The sequence below is a fragment of the Crassostrea angulata genome, chromosome 7 (assembly GCF_025612915.1).
Source record: "Crassostrea angulata isolate pt1a10 chromosome 7, ASM2561291v2, whole genome shotgun sequence".
In the NCBI taxonomy this organism is placed as follows: domain Eukaryota; kingdom Metazoa; phylum Mollusca; class Bivalvia; order Ostreida; family Ostreidae; genus Magallana; species Magallana angulata.
The window spans coordinates 19604554-19631662 of NC_069117.1; the positions used below are offsets into that span (position 1 = coordinate 19604554).

Genomic DNA, 27109 nt, shown 5'->3' on the forward strand with positions numbered 1-27109 from the left:
ATTCTTTTATCCCTGTTAGGCTTAATGTGACTTATTTAGAAAAGAACCCATTGCATTCTCAGCTAACTTGATAAACAGTTTCTAGATGAGAATTTTTTTCTTTTCGTTCTTTAGGAGATTTGAATTATCCAAATATGAAATGAACTTCATCGCTAAGTAATTGCATTTTCCTTTTTTGAGTATACAGTAAATTAACTTCATATCTGGTATATTTGGCTATGCTAGAACGGATATGATTATGATGTCCATGCATGAAGCCCCCTATCTAACTTGCAAAGTTCATAACCCGGATGCATGTTCAGAACACAGAGTGTAACGCCAGCGCCAAAGGTAAGTTCCTTCATGATTGCACACTCTCTCCGGGATGGGTCACAAATGACATAATAACTTTGTTAAACAGGACTCGTCACCTATAAGAGTGCCGTAATATCAATAATTACAGATATATATATATATATATATATATATATATATATATATATATAAAATCAACAACACTAGGCATCTTTAAAGCTTTAAAGTGTCGGATCCAATATATAGATACTAAGCCCGTTAACTGAATATATAAAGCACTAAAGATGGCTAACGACACAAACGATTGGTATTGTCAAATTTTCGGGACAATCAGTCCCTTCTTCGGGACAAAGGAAATAAATTACATGGGTAAAAACAAAGAAAATAAAATCTAGCACTACAATTAACACTATTAGAGAAACTATATACAGATCAACAACTACATTTTAAACAGTTTTAGATCACAGTCTTTGCAAAGGTGTGGGCAATATGGCCGATTGGCGATATAATTATGAAATTGGAAATAATATAATATTAGTGATAAGAACCATTCATTGAATATATGATTTCAAAAATTTGTAACGGTGTCCATGGTAACATTTTAAAGTTAATGGTTTCTCCATCAAATTTCTTGTATGATTTAAGAATTGAAAATAGAACAAAGGCTATTTTATGTGTTTGATAATTTACATTAGTGGGCAAAACCTTCTAATATGGCTTCAAAGTAGGTAAGTTTTGCTATTTTTCCATCTTTAGCCTCGGTTACCATGGCATCTGTTACCTCCCAGCAACCACCTTTTAGTGTATTTTTGCGTTTTACACCAAGGTGTATTCATGTATATTTACATCTACCAAGTATTATTCCTTCTTTTTCTCACGGAAACTTATAGTTAATTCATACATGTATCTCTATAGAAACAGCCTGACTGAAATCTACCCGCCCTGTTTATCAATTGGTCGAAATCTACAGCGTCTGAAACTGACAAGAAACTGACATGACTAAAAATTGAAACGCCCTCTTTATCGATTGGTCGAAACCTACAGCGACCTAAGAAAAATCACGGATTGCACGAAATAATCATGATGATGTCAGACTCAAAGTATCACAGGAGACGATTTGGCTGTTTCTTTTAGGTAACGTTCTTATGTACATTAACAGTAATTTAGTGAATTTTAGGTACTTTTCATAATCAATTTATTAATTAACTGAAAGAAAGATATAAATATAAACAATAAAATGCTTTTTTGATGATTCAAGCGGGTTATGAAGGTAGCGATCATTGCAGAAAATTTACATAACACGCTGACGCAGGTTATGTTTTTTTCTGCAATGTCGCTACCTTCATATCCCGAACGAATCACCAAAGAAAGAATTTTATCGTTTAAATGAAATATAAGCAAAATTGGTGACGTTCGTTAAAACCTAAATAACACTAAATTGACAATGATGCAAGGTATGTGTAATTCTTGCTACGCTCGCCACAACGATAGCACCGCAAAACATATTAGCTCTAAGAACCATTGCGCGCGGGAAAAAAGAACGAGCTAAACCTACAGATTTATCAATAAAAAAAAAATTTGTCTACGTCCCATAATGCTCTCTAATGTTTTCTCCCGTGGTGCTATGCCAAAAATGGCTAACATTTAACTCGTAATTTACGGTGCCTTGGGGTTTAAATACACGTTTTGAGTACCGACAAGATTTGTTGAGACCCAAGAAATTTTTTACAAGTTTCCATTCCTTCGTATTGAGTTGAGATACGTAAACAAATGATTCTAGATTGTAACGTATAACCTCACAGTAATCTCGCGCTATATTTTCCGGGATAAATTTAGAGGTGGATCAAACATCTGTAAAGCGTGTACTAGCAATTTCAGGGTGTATTTGATGTGATAGCACTAGTGTCGATTCGGGTTAATATCAAGCATGCGCACAAACAAACACGACCTCTTTTCAATCAAACGTCAAGAACAGGACTCGAGTGTTAAGAGGGATGCTGTTTTTTTAATTGACGATTTTTTTGAAAGCGAGGAAAAAGAGGAATTCGATACGGAAATCTCCGAAGATTTGTTGTTGTTTTTTCTCTTATCCTACGCACTAGAAGAAAAAAGGCTATCATGTGCCGAAAATTGACAAATTCGTAGAAGAAATAGTACCAAGAATGAATGAAATTGAATTTAAAAACATTTTCGTTTGTCAAGAGATACATGTACATATAATATTCTTCTAAATGAATTAGGACCATCTCTAAAATATAGAAAACGTAGTACGGGTAAGCCTGCCTTAACTCCTGACAAACAACTCCTTGTATTCTAACCAAGACTATGCGAGAAGATGCATGGTTCATTTACTGTTCACACGTGTGTTCGCAGAACATCAAAGACGTTGTGTGATAAGCTTTTGCGAAAATTTATTGTTTGGCCAGATCATGATGTTCAGGAACAAATATCTATTTGCCAAATTGTGTTAGATTTATGGATGGAACTCATTGGTTTATCATTTCTTCCAAATGGTGACAAGGATTACATAAACCGAAAAGGTTATCCGTCTATTCAATCACAACTTGTTGTTGATGACAAGATGATGATAAGAGACACTTACGTTGGGTGGCCCGGCTGCGTACATGACGCTAGAATAAACCGCAATTCTTCAATTTTTAACTGTTTGGAGCACGGCAGTGGTTTCACCTGGCACCAGACAAATATTTGATTGGTAAAATACGCTTTTTACACTCAGTAATTCGTAATTATTTAAAATGGATACCTACATGTATTTGCAATATTGTGTTTAATTACATGTAATATTAATATTGATTTGGTTCTTTTCATGAGATGCAGCATATCCTCTTTCACCTTTCATGATGACACCGTTTAAAGGGGCATGGTCACGATTTTGGTCAAAAATTATTTTTTCGATTTAATGTTTATAATGCTTTAGTAAGGCATTCTTAATAGGCAACCAAAATTTGAGTGTCATTTGTTGAGTTACAAGCAAGTTACAGAGCTTACAATTCCTCGCCATGTAAACAAAGCTTTGTTTACATTTTGAATGTTGAAGTGAAAACTCCACTTTTAGACCACTTTAGACCACTTTTAGACCTAAAATGAATGTGTTAATCGTTAGGAACTGTTTTTGCTTAAAATGAATAAAGAATATAGACAAATCATCTTGAAAAATATTTTTACTGGTAAATTGAACCTATGTAAACAAAAACAGCGCACGAGCCTTGTTTACATGACGAAGAATTGTGAGCCCTGTATCTTGCTTAAAACTCATCGACGGGAACCCAAAGAATGTGGGCGCTTAAGATGTAGATTCGGCAGGAATCTGGGCGCACAAGGAGAGTGAAAATTTCATCAATTGATTTTGAATATTTTTCGAATTATAACCGTTATCTGGTTTCTGTTGGATGTGGAATGAGTGGAAAAATATTTGAAATGCAAAAGGGTTTATTATAATATGGGTCTAAATATAGCAACACGATGCAATTCATGCAAAATCCTACTCACTTACAGCTGTTTTTAAATGATTTTGTTGTCTCTGGGTCTTCTCTCCACAAATTTGAAACGTGTAAAGGTAACATATTCAACATTAAAAATGTCGCTTTTTAAAAAAAGATGGAGAGATGACCCAGAGATGACTAATTATGTACTTTTTCAAATTATTTTTTGAAGGATAAAAAACAAAGTCCATTGATATGACAGTGTTGTTTCAAACAGTACTTTATAGAGCATATATTGACAAGTCTCCGTGGCTCAGTGGTTTCGTCCTGGATTTAGTGAATACATACATTCAGTGTTTTGGGTTCAAATCCAACTGGTGGTCTTTTTAAAAAAAAAAAACTTTTTTGTTTTAAATGTTTGTTATTATAACATGATGTTGAATTATAATATAATATACCGGTATATTTTAATTTGTTTTTATTGATTTCTAGATCTGCTGTATGAACACTATAAAAAAAATTCTGTTCTTATTACTAGTTTTTTAGGATATACACAATATAACTTCATTAAAATATGTTTTCATTAACATTTCTAACTAGTTATCGGTTTACCTCTCATTGCCATTTTTTAAAAGATTTGTGGGTTTTTTAATAACTGGAATAGCCATGTACTTCGACTCTCAACATAATATATTTTTGTTGAAACCTGTACATAGCCTTTCGAGGTTATAGACATTTAAATCCCAATTGATTCGGATCGAGGATTCCTGCAAACTTACAATCTTGTGCGCTCACTTTCTTTCATTTGATTATTAGAAATGCATTCATAAAGCATTTTAAATAATAAAAACAGAAAAATAAAATTTGACCAAAATCGTGACCATACCCTTTTAAAGCTGTAGGTAATCTATCAAATGCTCAAAATCTTTACAATCGTAAGGTGTCATCAGTTTGACAAACGGTTGAGAGAACAATAGGTCATTTAAAAAGGCGTTTCCGTCGGTTGCGTGAGCTGTATTGCATGAATATTGAAGACTGTTGCTACCTTATTACATCAGCATGTATTCTGCATAATTTGTGTGAATCAATGATGTCATGTCCAAAACATATTTTTCCTGCATATTTACTGAGTACAATAGCCCATTCCTTTTGCTCTTCAAAATTACAATCAATGGAGGCTTCTATAAATTTCATATTTTTTTTTTCACAGCCAACAAACAGGAAACAAACTGTAAAGTAAATGGTGTTGATGACTTTGCACAAATTATTTCTAATGCCTTTGCATTGACAATAATTTGGTGTAGTATAGAAAAATCTATTTGGACACCAGATAATTTAATACATTTGAGTGCATGGAAGTCCTGAACATATACAGCAAGCATTCTAAGTGCTTCCAAATGGCATTTTTTTTCTCATTATAATGCCCAATAACAGACAATTTTCTTAAACTTTTCATACAATTCAAAAAACAAACATTATTGCCAAGAGCACTACAAGAAATGCAAAAATCCTCAACAATACTGAAAACAGTGAACCTGCAGTATCTGCTCACACCTGCAAAGGAAATCTGACTTTTTCTGTCTAGAAATGATGCTATTCTCAAATTGACTTCTTCCGGAAGGTCAATCAAATTTCTGGAACAGAATAACAAATTATTTATGATTAATTTTAATTATCATGAAAAGTAAAAACTAGCTTCTATTCACATATTTTTCTTCTTAAGTATCGACTGTGATACCAGCCTCAGATGATGTTTTTAAAGCGCTAAGCATAGCTCAGCGCTTTATTGTCGTTAGACTTCTCCTTCCGGTGCAAGGAATAACCGCCCCCTATGAGCAGAAGTTTACATCATTTAAACTGGTGAGGGAACCAGTTTCAGGAGCTGCACGGGCTAGTACGGGCTACTGTGAATTTGATGTACAGGGCTTACATACATCATTGCAGGGGCTGCCACGCACTGATGAGGAAATATGTTGCGTATACAGAAAATAAAATGTTATATACATATATCTTTTACAAACAGAAGCTGGGTTAGCGCTTTTCAGTACTATCAGTACTTTGATTAAATTTTTGTTGTTGATTTTGATAGAAAGATTATATACAGGTATATTCTAGTAAGAGCCATACATTACTGTCATATCGATCCAATTTTAAGCTAATTTTGCATGCATACATGTACAGTAAGTATATGAAGGGAAGATTGAAAAAAGTCATTTTGAACTTAATTAAAAAAGAATAAAGAGGAAAAAACTGTTGAAAAATATATACAGATATTCGTATATTGTCAAACCATTAAATTGGAAAATGGGAAATTTCAAACCTACAAACTGGGACCGGGGGCACGGATACAACATATGTAATTAGAATGCAAAAATAAACAATAAAGAAATATATGAATTACCTGACAGAAAAAAATTCAGATAACAAGGTACATAAAAAATAAAATAGTAATACTGTATTTATCGACAACAATTTTGACCAAATTAAACACATACATTGTATTACGTTTTACAGACTAATAAATTTTTTCAAAAAGTAAGGATCGGTTTTTAGGTAGCACGTCTATGTATATTGTAAGAATTTTTTTTAAACTTAGAAATCTTTTAATTATCTCTCTCTCTTTCTCTGTCTGTCTGTCTGTCTGTCTCTCTCTCTCTCTCTCTCTCTCTCTCTCTCTCTCTCTGGTGGGAGGGCAGATGTAACGCATACTGTATTCCCCCTCGTGCTGATATCGGTAAGGGGAAAAGTAATATTCCGTAACTATTTATGAGTCGTGTCCCGCTAATATATAAGAATAATATATAAGATAATTAATATCTTAATATTATATAAGATATTGGGACACCATTTTACTGTTATACTTGGTCATATTGATCCAGGAAAATAAATTGTATTCGTTGCACCCTTAAAAAGACTAAAGTAAGTAGAAAACCATCTCTTTCTCGTTTTCGCTCTCTATACTATTTAGTATCAATAATTATTCTTGCAAGTCCACCTGCCTCTCATGCAATATTTTATTCCTTAAAAACTTCATTATTATTTTAATAGCTTTACAATAAAGTCTCTTATAAATGTGCTCAACACTTAGATCAGGATCAAATCTGAAGTGGGTGTGGTGAGGTGCTGACCCCATCAGAAGTTGGTGAGGTGAGGTGCTGACCTGATCAGAAGTTTCATAAACTTTTAAAATGATTTGTCTGAGTTTACTTTTGTCGAAATCTAGAGCACGTATATTTTTCTGATGAACTGGCGGCTGTTGGTGAGGATTTTGTTTCGCTTCTTTTGTCCTTAAATTTTCACATTTGTAAACACCATTTTTAAGAACAAAAGGTCGTTAAAATAAAATTGGCCAAAATTAAAAAAAAAAATCTTTGGGTGGAGGACCCTCCGGTCTATTCACATGAATGACAATAATATCTCCTTTCAAAGTTACACGGTTAGTAATGAACATTGGATTAAGGTGGTATGGGACACCTCCATATTGTGACGTGCTATGAAGTATACAATAAAATCAAGTGTAATCTTATAAATAGTTTCTTTCCCAAAATTGTCACCTAACAGCGTAGCGCAGTGGGTTATAGGGTTCATTACGAATCTGTAAGTCGTGAGTTCGAGTCGCGATTGGGATTTTAAATTTTTAACTTTCCAAAAATATTTAAAGCTTTTAAACGTATTTTTGGTGAAATATTGTAAAATTCTAAACTGATGGAAGAATTTTAACTTTAGTGTACTTTAATCCATATTTATATCGACAGATGTCCCATAACACCTTTGGTGTACGATTTCTTTTCATCAGAACTAATCGTGTAAACCTTTGCATATGTCCAAGTAATGACCCCAAATGAAAAAGGCATTCATTCATTCTCTCTTTATTTCCTCCTAAAGGAGATTTCATAAAGCATAAGATATTTACACTGTTATAAATTCAACACATAGTGAAAATTACGAAAGACGAATAGGGCCACTTAAAAAAATATTTTTATCTCGTAATTACGAGAAAAGATCTCGTTATTACGAGTTAATTATCTCGTTATTACGAGAAAAGATCTCGTAATTACGAGAAAAGATCTCGTTATTACGAGTTAATTATCTCGTTATTACGAGAAAAGATCTCGTTATTACGAGTTAATTATCTCGTTATTACGAGAAAAGATCTCGTAATTACGAGAAAAGATCTCGTTATTATGAGTTAATTATCTCGTAATTACGAGAAAAGATCTCGTAATTACGAGAAAAGATCTCGTTATTACGAGAAAAGATCTCGTTATTACGAGTTAATTATCTCGTAATTACGAGAAAAGATCTATTTTTGAAATGGCGCGTTTCATTATTCTATTCTTTTTATATAAAATGTATGAACTACTGCAATGTCTATTAATATACACTTACTTAGCACATGTGATCATCGTTTTAAACGCATAATTTGATATAAAATCGGACCAAGCAGTTTTAAAGAAATTTTAGAAGAATTAGCAAAGCAAATTGATTAAAAAATTCATTGAACTATATGTCAATAATTAAGAAGGATACGTGTTATTTTTTTTTCAGACTCAAAAATGTTTATATAAAATCAATTATTTTCAATATACATGTAGGTTGTGTATGGACATATAAAACACAAATTCGGGTAAATCCTGTGTATCCATATCCATGACTGAAACTATATAGTCATTAAAGTGATCTGTAACTAATAAAACTGTGTTTTTACGACTATAGGACTACCTGGTATTTACTTCAGAGTGGGATTATAATATATATAAGTTGAATAGAAAAATTACATAAAGTTCTTTCCTTTTATTAATACCAGATAAAATGTCAAATCCAATCATTTTGATATGTAGAAATTAATGAATAATGATCGTTGTTATTTTTAAATATTGATCTAAATTGAATCAATGTTTCTGGAATGAAAAAGATAGACTTAAAGTGTGATCCAGTCGAATTTTTTTTTCAGAAACGCACCATTTTATATAGATCTTTTCTCGTAATAACGAGATCTTTTCTCGTAATAACGAGAAAATTAACTCGTAATAACGGGAAAATTATCTCGTAATAACGAGATCTTTTCTCGTAATAACGAGAAAATTATCTCGTAATAACGAGATCTTTTCTCGTAATTACGAGATCTTTTCTCGTAATAACGAGATAATTAACTCGTAATAACGAGATCTTTTCTCGTAATTACGAGATAAAAATATTTCTTTATGTGGCCCTATTCGGCTTTCGTAGAAAATAGTTATATACAAAATAAGAAAAAAGAAAGAAAAAAAAGTCAGTGCATAATGGGGCGGATCATTTTGAAGTAATACGCAGCAATGTCTCTTACAAACCGAAAATTAAACAGGTGAAAGTCGTTGCTGTTATGAGCAGCGGTAATGGCGGAAAACGATCTTGCTCCTAAGAGGAAGAGATAACTGTCACGTTGGTTCAAACCACACAAGTCAGCACTTAACTCAAAACTGATGATAGTATTCCACCAGGCGTCTCGAAGTAATAATGTTTCTGCAGAGGAGGTGGTAACATGCTCGAAAACATTGGTAATGGAAGAGTTACAGAAGAGACATGTTTCTGGTGATATGTCTTGAAGCGTCCACAGTTTAACAACGAATTTGCAGAGTTCCACTTCATAGATATTTCTAGGAATTGTCCAGAGAGCAATGGGGGGCTTTTTTTGCATTTATGATGTTGAATAGCATAAAGGCGGAATCTGAAATCATCCGTTGATGTCTGGAAGATGATATTCAAGCACAGAGGCTTTCACGATAATTTTCCATTCTGATTTCGGGGGGAAATATCCTTCGTCTAGGTAGAGTAGGAGATGATTCAGGAGACTGTATTTTGAAAGGATAGAGATTATGTCCGGAATGAATCCGTAGGGCTTACAAACCGGGGAGTAGAGGTATGAAAAAAGCCTGTGGAGGAATATCCTTTTGGGTAGGGTTTTGATGTCAAGTTCACAAAGGCGACCAAGGAATTAAAGTTTTCGTATGTCGATTTCGGAGGAAATTGGAAGAAGACCGAGTAAGGACTCGCACATATCAGATCTGGTTTGTTTCGGAGGCGTCATTGCATTTTTGCAGATGAAGTGTTGAAAGGTGTTGAGATTTTGAGTATCCTTTTGCCTTAAGACACACCGTAACTCAGATCCATTGAGGACGGAGGGGAGGACAACTTTTTGTAGAGTTTAGAAATAGTTCTTGGATTAAGATGCTCGGATATTTTTAGTGCAAAGTATGCTGCTTTTCCTTTTCTACATGCGTTTGCTGTTCTCTCGCTAGGGTCTAGTTTTGAATGTAACAGAATTCCTAGGTGGTTGTACGTTTTTGCAAGGTGAACAGGATGAGCACCAAGTTGCCATATAAAGGAAAAGTCGGAAGGAGGCTCTGATGGGTGAAATCTGAGAATACTAGATTTATTTGCATTGAAATTGAATCTCCAGTCGTATGCTATTTCTAGCGTTCTTTGAAGACCGTTGGGCGAAAGCGCTATTAGAGAAATGTCATCAGCTAATGTTGGATTTGAGCTAGTTATGTCATATATACCAATGTGGTTGGACTGTTCTTCAAATTCTTGTAGCAGGTCGTTGATAAACACAAGGTATAAGAATGTAGAAAGAACTTCACCTTGCCTGACTCCTTGAGATACAGGGAACCAGTCAAAGTACGACTGATTAGACACAACTGAGCAAGATGTATTTACGTGGCAGTCGTCTATTAGGGTCCAAAGACGTCCCTTCACGCCGAGTTTATGCAGTTTGTACATGAGGCCGTGCCTCCAGACAGTATCAAACGCTTTTAGAGTGTCCAAGAAGGCGACGTAGGCAGTACTTCCATGTTCAATTAAATGAAAAATGGTCTCTTGTAGATTTAAAAGAGGCAGTAATACACACAAGTCTCTGCTGAAAACTTTGTTGTAGATTAGGAAAAGTAGCAGATATAGCGGCAAGCGATTTAGTTCTGTTTAGCAGGAGTTTTTCAAAGATTTTTGGGAAACACAGCCGTAAGGCAATAGGTCTGTAGCTGTCCGGTGAGTTTCTGGGCTTGTTGCTTCCCTTAAAGATTGGGACTATCAGATCTTTTTTTCCAGCTTGTGGGTATTTGACCAGCGTTAATTATTCCGTTATAGAGGTATGCAGTGCAGTTTGCAAAAGCGGGTCCACCGTAGATAACATGTTCGTTTTGAATTCGGTCTGAACAGGGAGCTTTTCTGCGCTTAAGATCCTTAACTATTTCTAGTATTTCTTTTCTAGTAATATGCCCTCCTGGTAAATTATCATAATTTGATCTGGAACAGTTTGGAGACCCTCATAGGACTTTTCGATGAGGTGAAAGAAATCGTCGTCAAAGTCATTACAATTAATTGGTTTGTAGATGTTTTGAAAATGACATGCAAAGCATTTCGTAATTTCATCGGGGTTGTCGTATAATATACATTCATTCATTTATTTCAATCTCAACACCATTGCACAATGGTACACAGAGATTATAATAATACAATATGTGGTATTTCTTAATAATTAACAATGCATGCGTAAGCGAGAGAGAGAGAGAGAAAAAAAAACCATATACAACTCTGACTCGTTAATACAAATGTGAAGTATGGGGGTTCTAACCTGGGGAGCATTTCTTATTTATTTTTCTAATAAAAGCACATAATTTCCTCAAAGAACAGTGTTTTGTACTTGCTATTATAAATTTAAAACTAATAGCATTTTTTATTTTTATATTTATATTTGATAAGCATTGCTTGCGTTCTTGCTGCAACGAGTTACAACTAAGTATGTAGTGAAATTCATCTCCTATTTCACACTTATTACAATGAGCACAGAATCTTTCATGTCTGGGAATATTTGCCCAACGTCCACTTTCAATGGGTAGATGGTGATTACATGTTCGAAATCTACAAAATGTAATTGCATCTTTTTTTGATAATGTATCAAAATAATGTTCAAATTTTAACTCTTCCTTATAAATTCTATAATTTAGAGCTTTTGGGGATGATTGTAGAATAGATTGCCAATTTTGTTTGAATTGGTCTACCAACGTGAGTTTTATTTTTGCCTTTAGCCATTGTGAGTTATGTATAGTTTGATTAATCCATATATTAGATAAACCGCAATTATTTAGAATATGTTTGATATTTTCATACCAAGGGATTTTCCCCCCAACTTCGTGATTCATACAAATTCCTAGATCATATATTAACTTTGCAATTTTTGTATCTTTTCCGGTAAGTATTCTTGACCAATAAGAAATAATGCGTGTTTTAATTTGAATTTCAAGTGGGTATCGACCAAGTTCACCATATATCATGAAATCTGGAGTTGATTGTTTTAAATGGAGTAGAAGTTTACAAAATTTGAGATGAATTCTTTCTATAATTGCAATATTTGAAAAGCCCCAGACTTCACATCCATATAACAGTATAGGTTGGACAATTTTGTCAAATAAATCTAGTTGACACTGTACTGATAGATTATGAAATCTCCCCTTTTTTAACACTTCATATAATGCTTTTGTAGCTTTTTCGGCTAATTTCTGCATTGCAATTTTAAAAGATCCTGTTCTGCTAAATACTATTTCCAAGTAGTTAAAATCAGTAACAACTTCAATAAATTTATCGTTATATTTTATTTGCACGTTTTCTTTCTGCCTACCTTTGCTAAATATTATTATTTTAGATTTATCGATATTCATTTTCAGGTTCCATTTTATGCAATAAGTATGAAAGCAATCTATCTCTCTTTGCAATTCCTCGGGAGATTCAGCTAACAGTACAGTGTCGTCTGCATATGATATAGCAAATAATTTGAAAAATATATCTAACTTATTTTCTAACATGTCAGTAATAGTTGGTAAACCTTGTACATTAGACTCATTTAAAAAGTCATGCAAATCATTAAGGTACATAGAGAATAAGAAGGCTGACATATTTTCACCTTGCCTCACTCCGTTTTCACAATGAAAAAAAGTAGAGGTTTCATTATTGTAAACAATTCTTGACTTAATATGACTGTACATATTGAAAATAATATTAAACATTTTGCCACAAATATTATGGGATAATAGTTTAAACCACAATGCTTTTCGCCATACGTTATCAAACGCTTTTTCGAAATCTACAAACATACAATAAAGTTTTTTCTTCTTCATTCTCAAAAGTTCGAATAGAATATGTAATGTAAAAATATTATCAATGGTTGAATATTCTTTTCTAAAACCTGTTTGGTTTTCATGTAATACGTTAAATTCATCTGAAAATGTATTCAGTCGTTCGTTAAGAATGGAGGTAAAAAGTTTTCCAATACAGCTTAGTATAGTGATTGGTCTGTAGTTTTGTGGGTTGGTTTTAACACCCTTGTTTTTGTATATTGGTATAATATTTCCCTCCAACCAAATAGAGGGAATCTTACCAGACGAAAAAACTAAATTGAACAACTTTTCATAAACTGGCAACATTAACTGCTGTGTTGCTTTAATATATTCGTTTCTTATCCCATCTTCCCCACTGGCTTTATTATTTTTTAGATTCTATACCGTTGAATTCCATTTCAGGACATGACGAGATGTTACGAGGATGTTGACGCTTGATTAGTTTCCAAAATAAGCGGAGATCACATTCGGATGCTTGATCTATATCCCTGAACACTTCTGTCATATAACGGTCATGTTCGGCTATTAGTTCGTTTCTAAATTGCCTTTTAGCCCGTTAGTAATCTTTGTAGGACTCGTGAGACATTCCCCTCGGACGGCCTTCGGCTAGCCAGATTTTTCTCTTTAGACGCTCTGTTTCGTGGAGCTCTTTGACCTTAGGAGTCCACTCCGGTTTAAGGTATGGTCTATATTTTGCCGTTGGTATGCTTAGAGACGCGGCATCGTGTAATATGGAGTTCAAGTCTATGCAGAATTTTTCAATTTGCTCACTGTGCTGTAAATTTCTGTGCAGAAAATTTGTGCACTGCTCACTGACGATGTTTTTATATTCTTCAAGTCTGTTCAGTTCTGCTTTGTGCCAAGCAAATTTTTAAATTTCCAAAAATATTTAAAGCTTTTAAACGTATTTTTGGTGAAATATTGTAAAATTCAAAAATTCTAAACCGACGGAAGTATTTTAACTATAGTGTACTTTAATCCAATTTATATCGACAGATGTCCCATACCATCTTAAGTGTACGATTTCTTTTCATCAGAACTAACCGTGTAAACCTTTGCATAAGTGGTCGTATATGACCCCAAATGAAAAAGGCAAGTATCAGAGTAAAAAATAACAATTTTTTAAATGTATCGAGAAAGTCATTTGATTATTTTGATGCAGAGGTCACGGTTTGTGAATTCACCGCGATAGTTTAGTATAAGGACTTTTCGAGTTTGTGTCTTGACAACCATTGTCTCAAGGGGTCACTTTTAAAGATAATTTAAATATAAGATAAGGTCAACTAAGGAAAAAAGAACATTTTGATAATTTCGAGTTGTTTCTTACGGAAGCCCGTTGGTGCCACGTAGGAAAAATATTTTATCTGGCGGCCGCCAGAATGATGAATTATATTTTTTTTCACTAAAACTCAAATTATTTCAGGCACATTGTGGTAAAATGTTGTGGACAGCGTTCATACTGGTTGGCTTTGTAGCTCATGCATTAGGTAAGTCATATAAATGTTGATTAATATTTTCAAATAAAATATTTCGGGGTTTTTTTTAATTGAAAAATTTTTCAATTGTAATATTTAAATACCTAAGATGATTATTTATCAGCTTAAAAAATTGTAATACACCACCGCTCCCTTTTGAATGCTATCTCTTATTTTCTTGTAAATATTTTTTTAAACTTCTAACTCACGGAAATTTGTGATTTCAGGTGGCCATAACCCTTGTTGTTCATACCCTTGTGAAAACAACGGAGTATGCATGACCCAAGGAGAAAACTATTACTGCGACTGTGCAAATCTGGACTTCTATGGCAAACACTGTGAAATTCGTAAGACATTTAAAATGATATGTATATCTTGATATCCAATTCTCGAAAGTGATGATGAAGGACATCATTCTGCATTTTTTGATGAAAACGCAGAATCAAACCAATGATTTTTTTTCTATACAGCAGTTAAATACATGAGGATACATCTTTGATGAAATTGACGGGTTTTCACTTTTTTTGAAAATGTGGAAACACTCTTTATTTCTAGATTAAGGGTTTTAGGAACAAATTAAATGAAACAAACTAATCTTTTATTCTTGTTCAAAGTACATCAATAAATTGAATTAAAAAATTTATTCTAGGAGATTTCTTTAATTACTTTAATTACTGCCCAAAGATTTCCATTTGTAACTTTATCTCGACTTTAATTTTTTTTAGCTACATTCATGAAGCGGATCAAACTGTTTTTTAAGCCTAGCCATGAAACACTCCACAGATTTCTGACATCTAATAAATGGTTCTGGACTATTATCAACAATGTTCCATTTCTTGCTAATGCAGTGATGAGATCAATTTATGTCGGTAAGGCATATCCATATCCATACTTTAGATAGAAAGTATCTAGATATACAAATTATATTGAAAATTTTATTAAAAACTTCAGGTTTTTTTTATATTTTAACTTCTTTAATAAATGATGATCTAACATGCATTTCTATTTCCAACGAAGAGGTCTTTAAGAAGCTTTTTTTAGTTTTTTGGGTTTTTTTTTTTGGGGGGGGGGGGGGGGGTTGGGGTTGGCGTTTTAATATTTAAATTGTCATTGATGAAATTTACTGGGCCATACATTACAAAACTGATTGGTTGTGTTATCATAGTCAATGACTCTAAAAAATGTAAATATTTCTGAATAAAAACAACATAATTAATCTTTTTGATTGCCAGTTTGATTTAAAGTTTGTTACAAGTATCGAGAGAATATATACTACCTTAACACAAGTTAACACCTTCTACAGCATGTCTTTCAACATTACATAGATCCTTTGTTTATTGTGAACATTACATTAAACTTGGTTTAAATCAAATTAGTCCGCGTTTCTCTCAACAAATCTTTCTGTTACCACTCACATAGTACATGTACCCATCTATAAAATGTCACATAATCATATTTCAAAACAGTCTATTTTCGAGTAATTTTCAGTGCAAAAAATAGGTGGTTTATTTTGAAAACCGGATTATTATTAAATCCGGCTAATTTTCAAGGTTTTAACTGTGTCCTGGTTGTTAAGGGTTAATCCGTCTCAACATGTATAATGGTAGTTCCGTCTCGCGTAAGTTATCTTACAACCAAACCGAATTAATTATATGGCTCATCACAGGATTTTTTACGTATAGATATTAAACATAAATTGCAAAAATACTGAACATACATCAGATTAGATTACCAAATATAGCAACATTGAACCACCATACCTCATCGACATTCCACGAACATTTTCTGAATTCTCAACAAAATCGACCAAGATCCAATGAAATAGAAGCGTACCTTGGAACCGATAGCTATTAAGCTTATATTAAAAGAGATCCACTCTTTTCACAGCTCTGAGCATTGTTTTGTTGATGGTTGAAAATTGTATTGTTTTTTACGGATATTTTGTGTATATCCATATTAAACCCATGCCCATTTCATGCGACATGCCAAATATTAGTGGATCAAGGAAAAACAGAACTTATATTGTGGTATTATTTCAAAGGAAGCAGGAAACCTAGTATACAGTATTCAACATCGCTTTCAATAATTAATAGCGAGCGCAGCGAGGCGGCGCGAAGCGCCGCTCGCGTAGCGAGCTCCATAGACAACGTGTTCGAACGGAGGAAATTCGAGTTGAAATCTGCACATTGTTCAAAGAAAATTTTATGAGGCCATGTGAAAACGTTCTACTATCCCAGTGATCCTTTGCGGTGCATAGCAACATGGCTGAACAGGAAGCGTTTTTAAGGAAAATTCTTACCTGTAAATCGCATACATCATTTTCATTTAAAGTAAACAACACATATGCTTACGTAAAAAACTGTACCTATGGCGTCATTTCCTTCCCCGAATTTGTCCGACAATTTACGAAAACTGTCGAGCGCAAAAAGTTATGTATGACGTCACAGTGATCTCGCGTTTTATATTCCCGCGATACATTTAGAGGTGGATCAAGCATCTGTACTGAATGTAACGTGTAGGAAGTACTCAGTAGGGAGTCACCGTTAATACTAATACTATGCTCGCTATTGACGGTGGCTGATTAGTTTTGTTTTGATGATTTTTTTTTTGCTCAGTAAATACACATGCAAGTTCCATGCTAAATTTATTGTCATATTGATCCAATCATTGTTTTACGTTAGGTAGGTGACAAAAATTATTAAAAAAGAAAAGTCTAATCGTTATTAGATCTACGTGTAGCCACGTCATTTTGTAATGAATGAATAAAAGAAAACAAATTAAACTGTTAAAATATCAAAATGAGTTGCATCACTGTCGTGTATCCGCGCCGGTAGTGACATGTTTGGATAACGTGAAAATGGCGTATCCATTGCAAAAACAATGAGTGTTGTGTCCTTTTTTCTATCGACAACGAGGTAAATATTAATTAAAATATCGTAATAGTCCTTTATATTTTTCTGAAGGTTTTGCAGTTGAAAAGAGTGTGCGTTATTTTTGTTCATCGTTAATAAAAACGACTTATTTGTAGAAAAATCGATCGTTAACGTGTCATTTTAACGCTAAAACCAAAAACTATTTCTAGATTACGTAGATAATATAAAACATACTAAAAATCTGAAGCAGCCAAAATTTATTTAAAACATTAAATTAACCAAATAAAATCAAACCGATGTTTTTTTAATACATTAATATGTATAAATATAGCAATAACTTCATGCACCTGCTAAAGAAGTAGTACGGTTTGGATAAATAAATTATTCCGGTTTGGATGCTAAAATATAAATTGTACAAATGGTACGGTTTGAATAATTTTAAGTTATAGCATTTTTGATATTTTAGACATAAAGAGAGCAGTTTGCATTTTATCGGTGTGCAACCGAAGATACATCTTTTTTAAAAAGATATTGGGTCATTCAATTACACAGCATGCAAAAGATGTATTTTAAGTTAGGTAAAAAGAACATAATGTACAGACGATGAATGTTTCTTTCCTGTCCGACATTTTTATAAATGTGATGAAACCAAAATACTTCCACATGTTCGAAGGGAACTAAAACTGGATGACTAAGTTCATTTCTTTAGACAAGCATGTTTTTTTCCTCTGATTAAATGGTATACAAATGTATTAAGTATATAATTGATCAGAAATTGATTATTTAACAAATAAGGAATCATTCTTTGATCGAATATCATGAGTTGATTATTTTGGTCGGGGCGTGGTCAAGCCCAATAAAGCTCGAAACGAAATTACATCTCACAATATCGAAAGAATGATTTCTTATTACTTATATTAATTTAATTCAAAGCAATTGTACTTTTAAATATTTGAATAAGCAAACGTCATTTGAATTTACTGGACTGCATATGAACAAATTGATACTTAGTGTTATCACATGAAAAAAAAACCCACTGAAAATGTAAATATAGTTATATCAAGTTTTTTTTACTAACATTTCAAAAGACTACTTTCTTTAATTCTAAATTATAAAGAAAGTATGAGTTGAAACATGAGGAACACAATAAAATGTAAAAAAAAAAAAAAAAAAAAAAAAAAAACAAAAAAACCTTTAACCTGAAAAGCAATACATATGCATATCGCGACATTTGAATTTCATCGCTTTCAAACGCACGAATTAACCAGACTATTTTATGAAAACGATAATAAACTTCATTTTTAATGAGTATAGAATAATTTTATTTTAAAAAATCCGAAAATTGAAAAACATGCGATCTGTCCTTTAACAGACAACTATCTACTACTTTTATGGCAAGCGACTATCTGATGTGTTTTTTAGTTATTCTGAAATGATATAATCGTTAAGTAAGTTGAACGGAGAACGTGCTTGGTAATAATATTATGAAAGAGAGCCTCGTTTTCATTCAATACCAAGCCTGTACATCGCTAGACAAAGAAATATCTACAATTATTTCACTCCCAGTGATTATACTGATATAATACAAAGTACCATAGATGTCTGCCAAGTCATATATTTACTCTGTTGTTAGAAATAGTCGTAAACACATGTGTTTTTGTGTCGGTAAAGATTTTGGTAAGACTGAATCTTTCGAAATTAATATCGATGGAATGATTATACAACAGACTTAACATATTTGTAAAGCACTCTGTATGCCATTTTTATAAGCCAATTGCAAGTTACTTGGAGCGTGTGTAAAACTTAAATTCAAATTACGGTACAGTAAGTTTTGTTGGCTTAAATGCACAAGTCTTTAACGTGTATGTTTATTTTTTTAAACAATGTGACTTTATATGTCTATCACATGATGATATCCATAATATTGAAAGCATGCTTTTCAATGAGGGTATGTATATCGCACAGTAGCGATGCTATATCCCCTTCGCGAGGGGAAATTAAAGGAACTGTTTACACTCACATATTAATTACATCCAAACCGTATCAGATGCGTATCCAAACCGTTCCTGTTTTGAAAACAAGGTCATCCAAACCTGTTCCGTTGTTCAAAATTAATCGACATAAACTGCTTATTTACATAATTTTAACATAAAGTTCGTAGAACTTTAAAGATTTTATACACTTTTAAATAGATCTGACGATCTTTTTCATGTAAAGGCAAACGGAACCACCATTTTCACTTTATCCAAACACGTCACTACCGGCGCGGATACACGACAGTGTGCATATGTGGTCAAACCTTTCAATAATATTGGATATCACACACTAAAAAAGGGGGAGGGCACATATGTCTACAACGCTTATATAGCGTACAAAAATTAAAAAGATTAAAAACAAAATTGATGTCTCAGAGGAAAATAATTAAAACACCGGAAACAACAAGGAACAAAATGAGATATAACACAGACACACAATTTATTGATTTTAATGATCATTATTAAAAGGTAAAGAAGAGATAAAAAAAAACGGCTTTGTGTTTATCAAAATATTTTAATAAGTCTGTTTAACATTTTATTAATGCTCAGTGGTAGTTTTTATGTTTAAGTGTATTTAATCCTAGGAAAGGACCATTAGAATAAAAGTTTGATATCTTCCGGTTCCTTGCGGTAGTAAAAGTTTTCGAGACAAAGCCAAAGTTTTTTGGTTTGGTTAAGTCCACGGGTTGCATTTAACAAGGATGACAGATGTGTGGCTCCTTCTGCACTCGCCCCAACGGTCACACCGTAAAACATATTAATGGAAAACCAGAGAACTGCATCCTATTATGTATCTGTAGCGGAATTGTATTTTTTGTTTAGAGTTATCTCTCTTGGTTCTTGGGCGAAGTGCGTGGTTATTGACAACCGTCACGGGTGCTATCGTCTGGGAACCGGGCGTTTCCTCCCCGCTCCATGGAGCATTCGGTTGTTTGTCTTCTTTCTTAACGGACGTCTTTAGGAGTTTGTCTCCTTTTTATTTATTTATATTCTCCCAGAGATCTTAATTATTAACATTATAAAGTCAGCATCGTCGAATCTGTCCTGTAGGTAAATACATTTATAATCCACTACATTTCCCTTGCATTTTGTTGCTAACTTAAATTATTTTTGTTATTTGTTTTTGTTCAGTATTTGTTCATTAAATATAATAAAATAAATCTAAGTCATTTTAACATCTGAAATATTGTTGCTGTTCGTTATTGATAATAATCTCTAGTATCTTGTGATAATCCAGGATAATTAGTGGGCCGAAATAACCGACCACCGTTACATATCAAAGAATAATGGCATATTTGAATTGAATATAATGAATTTATTTAACATTTTTTTCCCTTTAGTGCGGGCAGCTATGTTAGAGAGTCCACCACCGTATACCTCTGAGCACGATTACATCACAGTGGAAGCCAATTTCAACTACAGTGTCTTCACCCGCGCCTTGCCCCCTGTACCAAAGGAATGTCCTACGCCTATGGGAGTATGGGGTAAAATCTAAAAAAAATTACTAATGCATTGTAAAATTGAACTATAGTATTGGGGATCTATAGGGGAAGATGATAAAACATGATGACATACTATATTCATTATAATGATGGGCGATAAAGCTTCTACCTGATTGTGACCACATTGTCAGAGGTTCTGTGTTCTATGTTAGGGCGCACTGTATTTGAAATGTAGCAATTTGCGAGATTCATTTGAAAATGTTCTCTGTTACTTGGCATCTCGATGCACGGTAACAATGAACAACATTGCGTTGTGCATGGTTAATTTTATTATCTCTGGATCAAAAGTTGTGTCATGTTGTGAATTTTGAATTTACCGGGTGGCAGTAAATACAAAATTCACAAGTTGTCATGTTGTGAATTTTGTATTTACTGCCACCCGGTAAATTCAAAATTCACAACATGACAGTTGTGTCAATGAGACTATTCATACCGATCAAAACGTGAAAGATGTACAATGTATAATACCCTGAATACTTTATTCAGGATTATCTAACTAAAATATTTCTAATCGTACATCATGACCAATTAAATACTGCAGTAATGTATGTGACAAAATTATTACTCACTATCAAAATGCAATATGGGTCCAAAACATAGCTTAATTCAGGTGACAGATAAGGGGTTTGTTATACAAGGAACGAATTCAATATCTATCGAATTAATACGATGTATTCTAGTTAGTACAAAAAATAATAGCTATCTAGTGTATTTTTATGATTCAATTATTACCGATAGGTAATTCTAAAATTACGCCATGCGAATTGATACCGTGACGTTGCAAGTCATTTAAGCGTGGGCAAAAAGGTTCATGAATTCAATACATACCCAATGAAATCAGGGTTGAGTCGTTTTACTCAGTATCTCAATAAAAAGCGTTAAATGTAACTACCAAGTAATAAAAGCATTGCTTGGAAGCTATTGAATCTTGTTTTTTGCTATAAATTAGAAAAGTAAGCTCCTTTTACATTTTCAATCATAGTTCGTATAGAGGCAAGCTGTTTAATGCAATTGATAAAAAGTAGTTTTTAAGCTTACAAAAAGCGTGTTACAACTAAACTTTGTTATTTTTAATCAAATGGTACGAAACAAAAAAATCCTTTCCTTATTTAATAATGTTGTGATTTAATCAAATTTCGAGCATGGTTTGAAATATTTTGATTTTAAAATAGTCGAAACTAATTATGAAAGACCTTCAATAGTTTGCTTCTGGTAAAAAGATGTATGTATATCAATAATTGCCACATTGTATCCAATTGTTTCATAAAAGTGTTTTCATAGTTCATCTTTTATCAAATTTATGCAATCCAAGATGAAATAAATTATAAGGTAAAATTTCAGCTTTTTATTCAGCTGATACAAATCATATTTTTCTTAAGGAAAGAAGGAGCTACCCCCAGCAGAAGAGATTGTGAAAGCGTTTTTTACCAGAAAGGAGTTCCTTCCCGAACCTATTGGAACAAATCTTCTGTTTCCTTTCTTTGCTCAGCACTTTACGCATACGGTCTTCAAAACTGACATTAAGAAAGGGCCACAGTTTCAATGGGGACGGCATGGGGTATGAATCCTAACATTTCCAACACGCACCTCATATATCGAGTTAATCAATTTCATTTGAATTGGAATACGCCATATCATGTTTCTCATATTTTTGTTTATAATAGTCTACATCGACACTGTCACAACGTCGCAAACCAATTTAATGGTGAAATCAATGGATTAATTTGTGTAAGAAGAAAAGTATTTCTTTAATGTTTGTTTCAAGATGTACAAAACAAATACTAATTTCTTTATAGTGATAGTGTACAATTGCTTTTAATACTAGTCATGCAGCTGAAAACTCAATTTTTAAAAAATAAAGCGTCTCTGGCTTAAACGTGGTACAAATTGAACCACGTTTGTAATCCATTTATAAATGTGTACACCAGTATCTTATTTTTTTTAAATATGGCGTTTTACAGGTAGATGCGTCTAATATATACGGAGAAGATCGAAATTCTCAGAATAACCTCAGATCCTTCAAAGACGGAAAACTAAAAGTCCAGGTACTTGGAAACTGTTGATACATTTCAGTTTTACGAAATTTAATACAATTGATTTTTCAAATAAAAAATGTGTTTGGTTATTTTTAAAGATCATAAATGATGAAGAATGGCCACCTTTGACTTCTGAAGCTGATGTTCCAATGAGATATCCAAAGGAGATAAAGAAAACCAATCGGTTTGCTTTGGGGCACTCCTTCTTTGGTCTTGTACCAGGGCTGTTCATGTATTCCACAATCTGGTTACGAGAACATAACAGAGTGTGTGACATCCTGAAAAAGGAGCACCCAGAATGGAATGATGAGAGATTATTTCAAACTGCCAAGCTGGTGATTGTAGGCAAGAAATCATTTCTTTACTACTTGGGTGTAGTAAAACAATACTAATCTTAACTGAATAATAGTGAAACCACGCGTTTATAAAAGTAAGATGTGCAGGTTATCATTAATTTACATCAAAGATACTCGTTTACAATTTGTGTTCTCAAATGTCTCATTTGTACTTTCTATAGGTGAAACTCTTAAGATTGTCGTAGAGGATTATTCAAACCATCTCACCAACTTCAATTTTCCTTTATTTTTTAAACCCGAGCTGTTGTTTGGACAAGACTTCCAGTATCAGAACAGAATTTCTTTAGAATTCAACCATGTTTATCACTGGCATCCCTTGGTGCCGGACGAGTTTAACATCAGTGGAACTATATACAACATGAAAGAGTTCCTGTATCACCCAGAGATTGTCGTTAAACATGGATTGCGAGACTTTGTAGATTCTATGATAAAACAGAGAGCCGGACTAGTAATTAATTTTCCTTCTTTCTTTTTTCATTCTCTTTTCTCGTTCTCAAGTTGCAAACATTATTGCATATCCATATCTAAACTCAGCTTTCTTACATATGATAGACTCAAATTCGCTATAATCAGCTATGTAAAGTCTGGAAAGGATCCGATAAAGTTCAAAATATGTCCCAGAAATATATAGGTAAAAAAATTCTTAAGATCTTGTTCAAAAGAGCATAGAAAAATATTCTTAGTAGTCCCCTACATGTAAACTTTTTTTTATTGGGGGGGGGGGGGGGAACTAGGTTCTTCAACGTAATCTGTCCGTCATTCTGGTCCCTCTTCATTTTCTAGGGGGTTTTTTGGTTATGGTTTAGCGAATTGGTTTTAAACTTCCTGTGTAGCTTTAAAATGAAGCCCTACATCACATATTAAGTATTAATATTTTTAATAACTTTTTATCAACAGATATTTACATAATAATTTTTTAATGTGACCTTTTGCGATCTGGTTAGTTTCAATTTAGAACGGAAAATGGATAGCCAAAAGTATAGGCTAGATACTGTTATATCATTCAAAAATATAATACACCGATTGAATGAAAAAAATTATAGATATTTCTTTCAAAAATGAATACCTTGTTAGATAAATGTATTTAGTATAATGATGTAAAATGCTGAAATCAATTGACCTTATAAAAGAAATTTCCTTATCACCTGGACATGTATCTTACATGTAATATACATGTACACCTGGAACTGGTTTATTTAACACGATATAAAGACCCCCATCCAAGTTTTTAACCTACTCAGCCAAGAAAAGTTTATCGACTGAAAACTTTACTTTACGAACCGTTAACCGTAGTTAACGATTTGTTTTCATTTGTAAAACCATAATTAAAGGTTGTACACTTTAGTTTACGAATGCTTAATTAAATTTATCTGTCTATATTAACATCCACTAAGTAAAATTCTCTCTATTTTTATTAAGGAAATTGTTATTCACGGCTCTTTTGATACTGACAGGGCTCAAATCTACACAATCCAGTTTTAACCAGTTTTAACCATTTCATCGACCAGTCGAAACCTTCAATAACCTAATAAAAATAACAGACTGCACGAAATGATCAGTTTATCTGTCTGTAAATAAACATTAACAGTGGATTTTTCTGATAAATGAAGTTTCACATGTTAACTATGATATGCATTCGTTAATTATAGTCAAGAGTTGTTAACCACAGTTTATGGCTCAACTCAATTAATCGTGAAATTATGATTATCAGATAAACTATGTTTTGCAATCGCAAATGATTGGTTTTGGTGTTAATTATAGTTTACACATCGATAGATTGACTTTAAAAATAAATATTAAACACTGTCTGATAAAAATATGTCTACATTAATTTTAAAATTAGTATTGAAGCTATCAAAGTAAAAGTCATTTTATTTCGACTACCTAGGATTTGATTCTGTTGTACGAAATATCCATATCTATCCCCGTTCCTTATGTTCTAACATTATACTAGTAATGTATGAATATAAAGAATATCAGTCCATAAGTTGAATACACTGTTGTACATGACATCTAGTATAATGGAATTCCTTAAAAAATATCAGCTTCAGATGCAGTTGAATTTTCTTTTAATCCATTTTCAGGTTGGTCCCCGTAATCATGGCCGCGTAACTATCCCTGTAGTGTTGGATCTTCTCAAACATGGACGCACCTTAAGGATGCAGTCATTCAATCAGTACAGAAAGAGATTTGATATGGAGCCTTTCAAGTCTTTTGAGGAACTGACTGGTAAGCTGCTTGATTCGATTTTATATCAAATTATATGTACGTTGTAAAACGATGGTTTTGTTAAGTAGATTTATCATAAAAGTCATTAATGCAATAGAGTAATTTTCCGATCATTTAGACGATATTTTTTATGGTAGAAATAATGTACAGAGTCTGTTTACAAAACAACTGTACATATGGGAACGCGTATTTCGCCCCTTATCAAGATTCGCCCCAATGTTGAGAGAGTATGATTGCATTACTACTTAAAAGTTTGCAAATGATACCGTAAGTTAAATTTCAAATATGCTTTGGCAAATTATATCTAAACCTGTGTACGTTTTCACAAATCTTTATGAAGCTTCTTTGTACACAATCAAGCAAAATATAATTTATTTTCAAAATATCGAATTCTTTCCACAAACTACCCTTTTGTTGTGTCGGCATATAAATGGTCCTTGCCTTCATCATTTTACAGTGCAGCTTTTATGCTAGGTTATCAATTCTACAAAATATTAGATCATTACTTTTAAATATTGATATGAAAATACATTTTCTTTCAGGGGAAAAGAAATTTGCAAAGCAGCTTGAAGAATTCTATGGTGATATCAATGCTGTGGAATTTTATGTAGGAATGATGCTGGAGAAAAGACTTCGATTTGATTCTTTGTTTTCGGCTACGGTTATACAGTTTGTCTCTCCATTTTCTTATAAGGGTCTAATGACCAATCCAATTTGTAGTCCCAAGTACTGGAAACCTTCTACGTTTGGTGGGGAGGTTGGGTTCAACATAATAAAAACTGCTTCTCTTGAAAACTTAATCTGTAAAAATATTAAAGGAGAATGTCCCGCAGTATCATTTAAAGTCCCAGACTATGTTGAGGGAGATGTAACAGAATTCGTCAGCCAAAAACTAGAATTATAACTCTGTATCTTATTAAGGTCTTCTGTTTCAACGAAGTGTCTTCTACTAAAACTAGTATTGCTTGTTAAGATTATTATTGTCTATTTCCAGGGTACTAAAAAAATTCAACTTATTTCCAAACTTAAAAAAGATTTGATACTGTTATCAAATATTTAAGAAACAGGTCGTGTCCATGTTTTGACGTTTTGTAAAGCTGAACCCAGAATAATTCAGATACATGTATTGTTAAAAAGACATTTTAAGTTGTTCAGTTGTTAATTCTTTAACATATACAAAAAATAAATTGGTTTCTTAATCTTTTTTCATACCATTGCATAAAATCTACTGATATTTTAAAAACAAAACCCAAATCAAATGTAAACAAAATCAAATTTTAATATAATTATTAAAGGGGCATGGTCACCAATTGAGCTTTAATATATTTTTCTTTTCTTTTTTGTTATTCACGTTTTAGCCAAAAGCTTGAGCATGTCTTGTCAAGTTTATACTAGTACGTATCCTTTTTTAAAGCCCTACGAAATAATAATAATCACATTGAGCTATTTTTTTAATTTATTGCCCATCATATAGTACAACGAAGAAGACATTTCTTTACAAGAAGCAAGGAATCATATGTGAGGTACAAAAAAAGGATACAGGTTTAGATTGGTTTTAATTCAAGGATGTTTTTTTTTTTTTTCTTATTGTGTTTTATTTTAATACAGTTTAAAATTTGTTTTAACTTAAGGACGTTTTTTGGTTTATGTTTTTTCTTATTGTGTATTATTTTATTCTCTTGAAGGTTTATGCAATAGTGTATTTCTATATAA

The 27109-nt window shown here is 32.8% G+C and overlaps 1 protein-coding gene across 3 annotated transcripts; it reads left to right on the forward strand.

Annotated features, from left to right (window-relative positions):
• Positions 1–1336: 1336 nt before the first annotated feature.
• LOC128156383 (prostaglandin G/H synthase 2-like) lies at positions 1337–27109 on the forward strand. Of its 3 annotated transcripts, none has more exons than XM_052818494.1 (11): positions 1337–1428; positions 14313–14376; positions 14592–14711; positions 15090–15233; positions 20614–20757; positions 22155–22333; positions 22737–22820; positions 22910–23156; positions 23329–23615; positions 25252–25396; positions 25939–27109. In XM_052818494.1, the coding sequence occupies exons 2-11, from the start codon at positions 14328–14330 to the stop codon at positions 26298–26300; spliced, it is 1761 nt and encodes a 586-aa protein (XP_052674454.1). In that variant the 5' UTR covers positions 1337–1428; positions 14313–14327; the 3' UTR covers positions 26301–27109. The 3 variants fall into 3 exon arrangements, with proteins under 3 accessions (XP_052674454.1, XP_052674456.1, XP_052674453.1); XM_052818496.1 differs by lacking the exon at positions 1337–1428 and adding an exon at positions 6634–6656; XM_052818493.1 differs by lacking the exon at positions 1337–1428 and adding an exon at positions 13328–13568.